The sequence below is a fragment of the Nansenia antarctica genome (genome assembly GCF_963989245.1).
Source record: "Nansenia antarctica genome assembly, chromosome: 18".
Classification (NCBI taxonomy): Eukaryota; Metazoa; Chordata; class Actinopteri; order Argentiniformes; family Microstomatidae; genus Nansenia; species Nansenia antarctica.
In genome coordinates, this window is record NC_137691.1 from 10,391,622 (window position 1) to 10,404,121 (window position 12,500).

The 12,500-nt window shown below is 44.3% G+C and overlaps 1 protein-coding gene across 1 annotated transcript in view; it reads right to left on the reverse strand.

The window, feature by feature from the left end:
• nfasca (neurofascin homolog (chicken) a) overlaps positions 1 to 12,500 on the reverse strand; it is a gene marked incomplete at its 5' end in the record, with an annotated part of 48,880 nt that overhangs the window by 13,112 nt on the left and 23,268 nt on the right. Inside the window, 2 exon segments of the mRNA XM_080547887.1 lie at positions 11,385 to 11,558; positions 12,260 to 12,382. Coding sequence (XP_080404013.1) covers positions 11,385 to 11,558; positions 12,260 to 12,382 — 297 coding nt within the window.

The window sequence follows — 12,500 nt, forward strand, 5'->3', positions numbered from 1 at the left end:
AGGTCATGAGTTCAGATCCCACCACTAGTGTGCTCTTGAGTAAGGCACTTAGCCCTCAGTTACTCCAGGGAGACTGTCGAATTTCTAATTGTAAGTCGCTTTGGATAAAAAAACACGTCTGGTAAAAATGTAAAATGTTGACAGTCTGTGAGATATTGACGGCACAGCTCTGCCACGCTCCAGTAAGTGTGAAGTGTCGAGGCTCAATTTAAAACTCACTTAAGGATTAGTGATGGAAAAAGTCGAGGCAAAAGCGAGAGATATATTTTGGAGTGAAAGATAATTACAACATTGGGGTTCTCTTACTACATGGAGTTTGGTCTATGTTTAATCCAAATAAGGGCGTAACGTCACAAACAAGGGAATCGCTGGTTAACAGCATATCCAGGTCAATTGAAGAGCAACTCAATCAAAATAACAAACCGATAACCTTATTGTTACGATGGTCCAGATGCACATCAGGTAAGACCAGGATATTCAGAGATATCCAATAAACTACAACTAGTAGTTACTACAGAGACCCCCGCGACAGTGGCAAGACCCAGATTCCAGAAACATCTATACTTCTGTCATCAAACCATGTGGAAATCCAGGCCTCCAGTGCCACCTTCAAGGTAGTGTGTGAAGGGAGCGCCAGAGATGTCTGACCCAGTAGACCTTCTCCATTTTGAGGGGTTTGGGGAAGGGGAGGTGGAGGGTTGAAGGCAGGGGCGGAGCCAGTTCATTTTCAGGAGGATGGCACAGGGCAGGACAACAGTTAAATTGGAGGGCCTATCCAAAAGTGACCCAAAAACTTTTTGGGGGGTGGTCAAAAGTGAAGACCGCCACCGATCTCTCTCTTCAACATTTAGACTAAGTGGAAACAATTACTTTTCTTAAATTGTACAGTTAGGCTACACGGTGTAGTTATGTCTTCATTGTGTTTTTGTTGGCTACATTAACTCTTTCAACCTTGTAAGGAAGGTGCATATGACCTTTTCATTTTGCACTGTCAACATTAGTCAACATAGTGAAAATACCACCGCTCATCCCTAATCAGACTTAGCTGAGGTGCTGGAACTGAAGAGTATCAAATGGAATGAAAAGAAGCAGAATCCAATTCTGATATTCTCATCAACATCTGGCTCTTAGTTAGAATTAGTAAACTCACCAACAGTAGCCTAAGACAGATTAAGTAGGTGCAATGTATTGTGCAAGAATAACACTATTTACAGCGATGTCAATTTATAAATATTGCAATATAAATATAGATTATTTTTTACTAATGATAATCAAACTAGTGAACATTTTTCAGATTACAGACATATCTGCCGATCTTGAGTTTCTTTTTTGAAAAATTATATTCTCTGAAACTGATATTTCACTGTTCTGTGCCCGAGGTTTCTTCTTCTTGAATATCTCCCCTTCGTTTCATTGTTAAGTCTACCTTGAGAACAATTACAAACAAAGTAACTTCAATTTAAGTGGTTGAAAATGATACTTTCCTTTTGCATTAAATGATGTGTCATACATTGAAATCGGAAAATAACTGAAGAAGATATGCTTATTTGAATGTTGGTACATCTCAAACCAAATAACGGAGCAATGGACATTGCATATCGCATTGTTTCTCGATCGCAACAAAGATCGCAAAACTTGAACGTCTTTACTGATTGACAGCTCTCAACACCCAATAGCGTTGGGGGGGGGGGGGGGGGGGCACATGGGGAGCCAATCAGATCACAGGGGTGTGGCCAGTGCCACCCCGTGCCCCCATGGTAGCTACTTGAAGGTTGTCCAAGGTTTTCCATACAGCCACGTGCTGTCACGTCACTGGCTCACCGGCTCTCTGCACTGAACCGACTCGCTATAGCAGAAAAGATTTATCAGAAATGTCGGATGCGAAAACCAGACAAGCGCACAGGCTAGCTCACCTAGCCTTGCGTTCGTTCACAGCCACCTCAATTTGGTTGGACAAAGCTAAAGGCTAATACAGACCCGTTCTTAGCAGGCCGAAGCTAGCTCACCCGGCCCTGGCATGAGCCACCTCTGTTGGAGTTGATTCAAAGTGAACGGCGACCACACAGACACAAGACTAGCCTCCATGCTAGCTCAGCGGGCCCCCTGTCCCTTCTCACCTGGCCAGGTGGGGTGGTCTCACCTGCGCTGGTCTCAAAGGTGACGTATTTGCTGCTGATGCTGTGGTGCTCGTGGGAGTACACCCTCAGGCTGTACTTGGCTCCCTCGATCAGCCCCGCCAGTTTAATAGGCACACTGTTCACCGGCACGCTTTTCACCGTCCCGTTGCCTTGGAGATAGAGAGAGGTGCCGATCACACTCCGCGTCTCACACGTCGGGTGGCGGTTCGAAGGAGGGAGGACGCGGCGGCGGCGGTTACGGGCATGCACCGACCGCGCTGCAGCCATGACCGTGACATCATCCAGCAATGCTCATTCCGAAGCGCAAGTCAATCCGATGCGACAGCCAAAAAGAGGGCGAGGTGTTTGGATTATAGCGTGCATGCCGTCGTGGTGCGGGATGACCCTACGTATGCGGGAGGTGCGGCGTTATGGCGTCGCGCTGCTTGGCTAACAGGATGAGCTAGCAGCACCGCATGCAGGCCAGGCTTGTAGATAAGATCTGATCAGGCTACATCTGGTTGGTATTAGTGGAGTGGCAGACAGGGGGCGTCAGTACTAAGAGTTAGTCATTAGCACAGTCACTTGACCCTGGGAAGGAGAGATAGGACAGAGTGTGTGTGTGTGTGTGTGTGTGTGTGTGTTTGTTTGTATGTGTGCGTGCGTGTGTGAGTGTGTGTATGTGTGTGTGTATATGTGTGTGTGTGTTGCACGTGTCAACACCCATTATTTTCCTTCATCTGTACCAGCTGGTCATATCAGCCACATCACACCTCACATCTCCTCAAGCCAATGACCCTGTGTGACAGTCATGTGACAAGCACGCATGACATGGCTGGAGAATGAGAGGAGGAGGATGAGGATGAGGAGGAGGAGGAGGATGAGGAAGAGGTTGAGATCCTTAAGTCAAGCTTGTGCTTTTGGTACATGACTTTAGGGGGTTAAAATCATATGACCCTCCCCCCCTTCTACCCATCCAGGCCAGCATTAACAATCCCAAATCCCATGTGTAGAATTACATTAAAAAATGCAACAACTTCCTCTTTCTCTGAAGCAACCACAGATCTGAGAGGGTTCGATTGGTTGAAGCAATAAGGTAGAAAACCCTTTCATAGCTGTCATTTCCAATCCAATCACATACATCTCAGTGATCTGTCTACGAGGAGAAGTAAGGCTTGCATGTCTTTAAGAGTTTCAAGGGTTTCAGTCAGAAGTGAGGACCATTGATCTCCTGAGCAGGGGAAAGCTTGCTTTGATGTGAGCATGAAAAAGCCGTGTGTGTGAGTGTGCCGATCAAAAAAGCCAGCCAATCAGTCATCGGAAACAGCCAGGCAGACACACAGCGACACTGAAGAGGCATGCACAGGGAATTAGTCGATCATGACACTGTGTGATGAGAAAGTACACAGATGTATTTTTAAACAGAGAGAGAGAGAGAGAGAGAGAGAGATGGAGAGGAGAGATAGGCACACAGTATGGGATTTTGTGTGTTATCACTTTGACAATACAGATCAAAAAATCAAACATCTGCAGAGGACCTGCTCTTCACAGACGTGTGTGAACATCTCACCCTCCCTTGGAATGGGAATGATGACACACACACACACACACACACACGCAAGCACGCATGCATGCACGCACACACTAATACACACAAACAGACAGACGCACACGCAAGCACACACACACACACACACACACACACACACGCACGCACGCACACACACAGACACAGACACACACACACACACACACACACACACACACACGCACACCCGCAGCATTGCAAGAAGAAGAGCAGGTTCCTCTGGGTTTGATCTAAATTGCTGCCGTCTTGCTTCCTCCACCCTGATTGAGAACTATCCACTTCTAGTAAAAGTATGTAACCTCAGCGCCTTTGGTAACACACAACTTGTAACTTGTTCTCTGAAATGTAGGAAAATGTTTGCTTCATTATCCTCAATAAAACTGAACATCAATCAGATGGGCTTCGTTCTCTCTCTCTCTCTTGTGCTCTCTCTCGATATTTCTCTATCTTCATTTTTCATTCCTCATTCTCCTTTGTCTTCGTCCCTTTTCAAACTCTCTGACTAATACTTCTCATCATTTATTTCTCAGCATAACATAAGATTTTCTGAAAGGAACTTCTGTGCCGTAATACAAATTGCTTCCGGGAACTTCTACACTGTCTAACGGCTGGGTGCAGAAACACAATGGAACCAAAACTCTTTAGCTACGGACTTTCCTAGGAACAAAAAACTGCAATAAAAGTGCAATTGAGAGCTGTGGTGCGATAAAACAATGCATTAATCATTCACTAGAAAAGCTTCTGAATATTATTGCACCCTTGTCAACAGCGTTGGGAAGCTAGCCAGTTAGATCAAAATCGGGCTTCTATAGGTACCTGAAGCCAAGCCTGCCTTGCTGAGCCAGAGTGAAAACTGAGCGTTACTTTTCCAAATTGCATTTCTTGCCCGACAGACATGTTTATGAATAGAGATGAGAGCGTCGACGATGAATAAAACGTGTAATTTCTAGAGTGGAGTGGAGTGGAGTGCCCATCATACATCCGAGGGTTTTCTTTCATCCCAGTCGTTTTAGTAATTCCCCTCTTCTCTGCCTGGCATCACAGTTCCCTTCAGAAAATCAACTCGGCTCTAGTCTGTAATAGATTTAATCAACAGTCATGTTGCGCGGTCCTCTCTTCTTACTGAGAGGGATGAGAGATAGAAAATCTGGGTTTATTCTCATCATCCAGTCAAAGACGTGGTATAAGCTCCGTGCCCAACTCCAGTGTGTGAACTCTACTAGTGATCACAAACTCTGGGTCTGGTTCTGACTGTCCAGTGTGTGAACTCTACTAGTGATGAAACTCCGGGTCAGGTTCTTACTGTCCAGTGTGAACTCTACTAGTGATGAAACTCTGGGTCAGGTTCTGACTGTCCAGTGTGAACTCTACTAGTGATGAAACTCTGGGTCAGGTTCTGACTGTCCAGTGTGAACTCTACTAGTGATGAAACTCTGGGTCAGGTTCTGACTGTCCAGTGTGAACTCTACTAGTGATGAAACTCTGGGTCAGGTTCTGACTGTCCAGTGTGTGAACTCTACTAGTGATGAAACTCTGGGTCAGGTTCTGACTGTCCAGTGTGTGAACTCTACTAGTGATGAAACTCTGGGTCAGGTTCTGACTGTCCAGTGTGTGAACTCTACTAGTGATGAAACTCTGGGTCAGGTTCTTACTGTCCAGTGTGAACTCTACCACAAAGCTGCTGTCGGGTGGGAAGGTGCTTAGCCAGCTGACGTTAGCGTAGTTACTGTTAGGCTCCACCGTCAGATTCCAGATGATTCTCCCCGGAGCCACTACAGGGCGGGGCAGGGGGGGGCGGGGCAGAGAGGGGATGGGGGCAGGTTACAACAACCACACAGATACGCTCCGCCTATACACTGACTTGAAGGGAAGGGCCTTAAAAAAAACGAATCGTGGACGGGGTCAACATTACACAATGTTTTTAACACGTACTGTATGGGGTGGCCAGATTAATGTGTTAACACTTCACACCTGAGGGGTGCCCAGGATTTGGGTTTATTTTTGTATTTAAAGGGGTGGTCCTGATTAGTAATGTCAAGGGAGTACCCAGCACCCTCAGCCACCCCCTTAATTCAAATCCTGCACATAAAGTTTGGGGAGAGACGTACTATTTGTGTACATCATCAAGATAACCATATTTATATCAAAACCAGATTCTCTCATACAAATCAGATTCTCACTGTCTGACCGAAAGGAAGGAACCGATGGCTACATCCCAATATTCTGAAGTGACTCCTCTCCTATATCCTACCTCCAAGGAGATAAAACATGGTAATGGTATAGCTACTGTATATATTGGAATGCAGCCCATCAAACATAATTACTTCCTGGTCAGGAAAGAGAAGACAATCGAATAGCTTACAAAAATGTACCTTCTTATAGAAACATTGTAAAGATAACGTACAGTGAACCTTTCAGTAATTACTACTGTCGATCGATCTACTGAACAAAAATCAAACCGCATCTTTGACACTTTGAAGTGCCATTTCTTTCTTATTACTCCAAACATACTTGTTGTACGGGAGACAAAAAAAAAAACGCTAACTAAACTGAACTGAACGCAAGACTGGAACAACAATATGTACCCAACACATTCTGATCGGCACGCTTAGTCGTGGCCAACACAGGCTTCTTAGTGGTGGTGGTGGAGGTAGTAGTAGTCGTAGTAGTAGTGCTACTGGTAGTGGATGAGGGACTAATGGTGGTAGCAGCGATGGTGGTAGGGGGAGGAGGAGGAGGCATAACAGGAGTAGGAGTTGGGACAGGTTTGGACACGGAGATGTCTGTCGACTCCACTACATGGGAGGGGGAAGAGAGCAGAGGGTTAAAGACATGTACGTACACACACACACACACACACACACACACACACACACACACACACACACACACACACCAATAACAGGTATACACACACACACACACACACACACACCAATAACAGGTATACACACACACCAACACACACCAATAGAGTAGACAAGAACCAATGAGCAGAGGTGTGAAGGTGTTTTGCAGAATTTCCCAGAACCAGCGCTGTTGAAATTAAAACAATACGCTTTCTAACCAGAAACGATTAGATAATAAAGCTCCTAGTTGGTGTTCTATGTGGGGTAGATCGTTCTTGAACAGCTATCTGAAAGATAAGATTCCTATGGGAGATGACTGTCTAAGCGCTCGACCAAGTTTTGATTGGCCGATAAATGCTACTCCATGAAATGGAGTGTCAGTGCCCTCAAGTGGCCAAATTCTGCTATGACCATAATTTTTCATTCTTTAAATGTTTTTTGTTGTTGTTTTTTTTCACCAATCCAGCCCATCTGAACAAAGGGTCCGAAATCATATGCTATGCTACGGTATGTTTTTCATATCAACAGGACATTTTTGGGAAATCCCTAATTAAATACACTACAATCGTTACAAAAACCCTTCCAGGAAGCCTTTCACCTCTTACCTCTCTTCTCAGTGAACACATGGCAGCCTAGCAACGTCCTTTTACCTTGAGGTTGACGGACATCGCCATTTGGAGGATCCAACCAATGACAAACCCTTCTGGGTTTACGACCCTCCTCCTCATGCATATCCTCCCCACCCTCCCCAAACCAGGTATGAAACGCTGCATGCCGGTGTCCCCCCCCCCGAAACATCCTGTACGTCCACCATGTCAGGATGAAGATGAGGGAGAGGAGGCAGGCTCAACCCTGCCGAGCCACAGATCATTGGCCACAAACCGTGTCAATCAAAAAAAGCAGCACCGATCAATCAACGGGAAAAAGTCAAGAACCAATAGCATTGCCTTTTAGGGGTGGCTTAGGAGAGGAGAGGAGAGGAGGGAAACCTTACCTGACTAAGCAGATTCCAGATCCCCCCCTCCCCCCCTCCCCACACACACACATTCACCCCCGTGTGGCCCAAAGTGTTCTGTGCCCTTACCTGTAACCCAGCACCCTTCTGTCTATGGAGAACAGCAAGTAGCATAAGAGAGGTAGCACTAGCAGCATAAGACTTTTGGGGCCAATGATTGACAGGAGATGGATGGCATGAAAGCGTGATCGTGCTGAGCGAGTGTATGGGCTAGCGAGCGGGTGGAGAAACCCTGGAGCACACCAGCATACGAGGAGCACATCCAAATGTAAGCCAGTCCTTCTCCCTCCCTCCCTCCCTCCCTCCCTCCCTCCCTCCCCCAAAGCAAGACCCCCAACCCTCCCTCCCTCCCCCACCCAATCACTGCATTCCATGTGATTGGGAAACACGTTTACATTTTAAAGGGCACACCACTACCTCAACAGCAGCCCTCTAAACAGCTCCGTCTGTGCACAAGACCAAGCTTGTGACAGCCAGGAAGAGGAAGTGATGTCATGATTCGGTGGAGGGGTGGCGTGGGGGGGGGGGAAAGGTGCAAAGGTGCGCCGTCAGGGATTGGTGCAGGGGGGTAAAGGCCCGAAGATCAGACCACGGTAAAAGTATAGAGCATGGAAGTATACTGTACATACAGTACACACACTACATCACAAGGGGGACTCCTGAGCTACTACGGGAGATGGGTGAAACTTCACATTAACTCACATACTTGACTCACACACTGTATATGTGTTTGAGAATCACTTCTAAGTGGTATTACATCTGTTCACTTACAACGGACTGTTTTTATACTCTATATAACGTTTTTATACTTTATGCAGAGCAGGGGAGGCTGCGGTAGAAACCGGAGGACTTTAACAGTGCTGTGCACGGTTTTTCAATCCCTGAAAGCACACAGCGAGACACAGACACGCAGGCAGACAGACAGACAGACAGACAGACGGACAGACAGTTGGACAGACAGACAGAGATGAGGAGGGCAGTGTTTTAACAGACTGCAGGTCAGTCCAGAACAGAGAGTCTTGTGTCTGGTTACAGTCCAAGGATCTTTGTTTAGATGGATTGGTGGAAGTTGAAGTATCTTGAATAAAATAAAATAAAAACATAACCTGTATATTACTGTTTGTTCATTCAGTCATTGTTCATTCATTGATGTCTATTAATCTAGAATCTGCTGATTGGGGTTTCATGACAGTATTTCATGTCAGTAATTGACTTGAAGAGCTCTTCGAATATATACAACGAATGTAGTTATTGTAAGTCGCTCTTGGATAAAAACGTAATGTAAGCATAAAACCATTTCCCCTTTGTTTAGAGTTTCCTCTTGAGAGCTCAACAATAATTCAAATGTTTGTTATATTTGTTGAATAAACTCTTATTATGTCTATTTGTGGTTTCCTGCTGGTTGGAAAGTGTCTGAGACTGTACCACTGTGAGCTGTAAGGGGGTCCCATGGTATGACTAGAGGGTTAATTTTGGAGAAAATGTAAACTGGACTGCACTGCTGAAAATTGGAGTGAGAGTGGGACAGACAGACAGACAAGGAGGGAGACAGATGGAAAAACAGATATAAAAGGTGGACAGACAGACAGACAGACACACAGACAGACAGACAGGCTGACAGGCTGTGCCATCTCTCACCTACAGTACCTGAGCTGGTAAAGTCTTCTGTCAACACCCGGGGAGCGACAGAGAGAGAGGGGGAGACAGGTGAGAGAGTGGTGGAGGAGATGGAGGGAAAAAAGAGTGAGAGAAGCTGAGAGAAAGAGAAAGCGTTAACAGACACTCAACACAGACGACCACAAGGGAGGGGAAAGAGACAAAAAAGAGAAAGAAAAGAGAGAAAAACAGAACATTCTCACAAAAGAGCGCCTGGACAAAGAGGAGACAAGCCAAGACGGAGAACACTGGGCAATTCTACACTCTGGGAGACCGAAGTATTATTGACTGCTACCAATGCTAGTGTGCGTGTGTGTGTGTGTATGTGTGTGTGTGTTTTCTTTTCACGTGTATGTGTGTGTTGGCACGCATTTGTGTGAGTGTGCGTATGCGTGTGTGTGTGTGCGTGCCCGCATACATGCAAAATGCACAAGTGAGTGTGTGTGTGTGTGTGTCATGTCAAATCTGCAGGGGGGTCGATGACGGATTGCAGCATTGGTTTGGAGATAGCGTCAGGCTCAACAGAAAGAGGGTTTTGTCAGAGCCAGTCAGTGTGACAAAGACACTTGTGTTTGCTAAAGAACGACAGAGTCGACTGGAGTCACACAGCTTTAGAAGCTCCTTTCTGTTTGGAAAATCTCAGTTTACAAAATCTACAATGTAAAGCTGTGGCACAGAACGCTGCTAACCTAGTTCCCAGAGAGAGAGAGAAAAGAACAGCTTGAGACTTTTTGGTATTCCAAAAACACACATGTACGGCTGTCTTTTCTTCAGAGAGAGACAGTCTTTGAAAATGATTGCCACCCCTAACTAAATGATCCCTAACTAAATGATGATACTGTATATTTTCATGCAGATACATTTGTTTTTAAGTCCTATATTTAGGGTGCAAGCCCACGCAGTAGTCATAGTAATCATAACTGTTAGTTATTCAGCCCTGTTCCGTTTTCACGAAAAAAGACTTGGCTGATCCATTTCCTCAAGATGAACAAAAAATCTATTTGGAGTGATAAGATGCGTCAGATTTTCCACTATTTTGAATTTTGTGAAAAAAAGAAAAGAAAGTCCAATCAACATGACACTTGGTACATAAGAAGTATGTACTGGTCCCTATCCAGTTTGAGAAGGAACATTCCCCACGTCAAAAAAGGACCACACTACATCCAAATTAATCAGCACCATAATTAATGAAATATGCAAATGAGGCAAAGTCGGGCAAATCTACGTAAATTAATGTGGAACTTGGTGAGTCTGAAGACAGGAGTATGACATAGATGTGTACCAAATTCCAACATGATCAGATGAAAAACATGGCTGCCACATGCTATTTCCAGCCTTTTTTAAGTATAAAAAATAACACTTAAAAATCTTCTTCTCATGAACCAGATGAGTCAGACACCAACATTGTTATGTAGTATGCTTGTACCAAGCGACAGGTACGACACGTTCATACTTCTAAAAATACACAGCTACATGCAAATGAATATGTGCCATAATGACATATGCAAATAGGGCTGTCAGTCATTGTTAATCTCAGAGTTAGTGTGCTTTGAGACAGTGCCATAGCATAGATGTGTAGCAGATTTGAGGTTAACCCTTGCGCCCTTAATTGTCGTATGTGGCTTTTTAAATTGTTATTGTTAGTTGGTTTAAAGTCTAAATTACTTTTATAGTCTTAAGTATTTCCTGTACCACTCTGATTCACCATCATCCATGCAGTTTTTTTTGTCTTAACTCAATTAGGCGTAAAATCGAAATAATTAGTGGCAGAGAAAAGCCATAACCAAGCAAACTGGCGTCGTATGAAGAAACTATTCACTTACCAGCATCCAGGAACAACTACAGGATGTTACTGTTATGCTAACAGCTAGCCTTATGTTCTCTAAAGAGGCAAGGTTAGCATAGAAACATCCACCTTTTATGAATGGTTGTGAGTGTGTTTATACTGTGTATTGTGTATGTGTGTTGGTGTGTGTGTGTGTGTGTGTGCGTGTGCGTGTGTGTGTATGTGTATATTACATTTGAGTGTGTTTGCAAGAGTGTGTGTGTGTGTGTGTACGGTGTAAAGTCTAAAGAGAGAGTGTGTGTGTGTGTGTGGGTGCGTGTGTGTGTGTGTGCGTGCGTGTATGTGTGTGTGTGTGCATGTGTGCGTGACTCACCCTCGTTGGCGAAGTGTGGCGACTCCTCGGCGTACACCTCCCCCGCGCCCACCTGCGTGACGGCGGCCAGGTAGAACTTGTAGCGCGTGGATCTCTCAGGGAGGCGGAGGGTGAACTCTGTCACGTTAGAGAAGAAACTCTCCACCTGCAGGTGACCCACCCTGGTCCCGTTCACTACAGGACACACACGGAGAAAGAAGAAGAAAAAACACACTTATTTCTATCGAAAAGGGAGCTATCTGTAATCATATCTATCTGTAATCATATCTATCTGTAATCATATCTATCTGTAATCATATCTATCTGTAAACATATCTATCTGTAAACATATCTATCTGTAATCATATCTATCTTTAATCATATCTATCTGTAAACATATCTATGTGTAAACATATCTATCTGTAAACACATCTATGTGTAAACATATCTATCTGTAAACATATCTATCTGTAATCATATCTATCTGTAATCATATCTATCTGTAATCATATCTATCTGTAAACATATCTATCTGTAAACATATCTATCTGTAATCATATCTATCTTTAATCATATCTATCTGTAAACATATCTATGTGTAAACATATCTATCTGTAATCATATCTATCTGTAATCATATCTATCTGTAATCATATCCATCTCTAATCATATCTATCTGTAATCATATCTATCTGTAATCATATCTATGTGTAAACATATCTATCTGTAAACATATCTATCTGTAATCATATCTATCTATAATCATATCTATCTGTTATCATATCTATCTGTAAACATATCTATCTGTAATCATATCTATCTATAATCATATCTATCTGTAAACATATCTATCTGTTATCATATCTATCTGTAATCATATCTATCCTACAGCTCACCTGTCTGGTACTTGAGTTGGTATCCAAGCAGGATTCCGTTGGGCTCCAGAGGTTTGTCCCACTCCAGGTGGATGCTGTCTGAGCTCCGCTGGACGATCTTGAAGAACTTGGGAGCGTCCGGCACTACACAGAGGTAACAGAGGGAGGAAGATGGAAGAGAGAGAGAGAGAGAGAGAGAGAGAGAGAGAGAGAGAGAGAGAGAGAGAGAGAGAGAGAGAGAGAGAGAGAGAAGAGAGGGAGA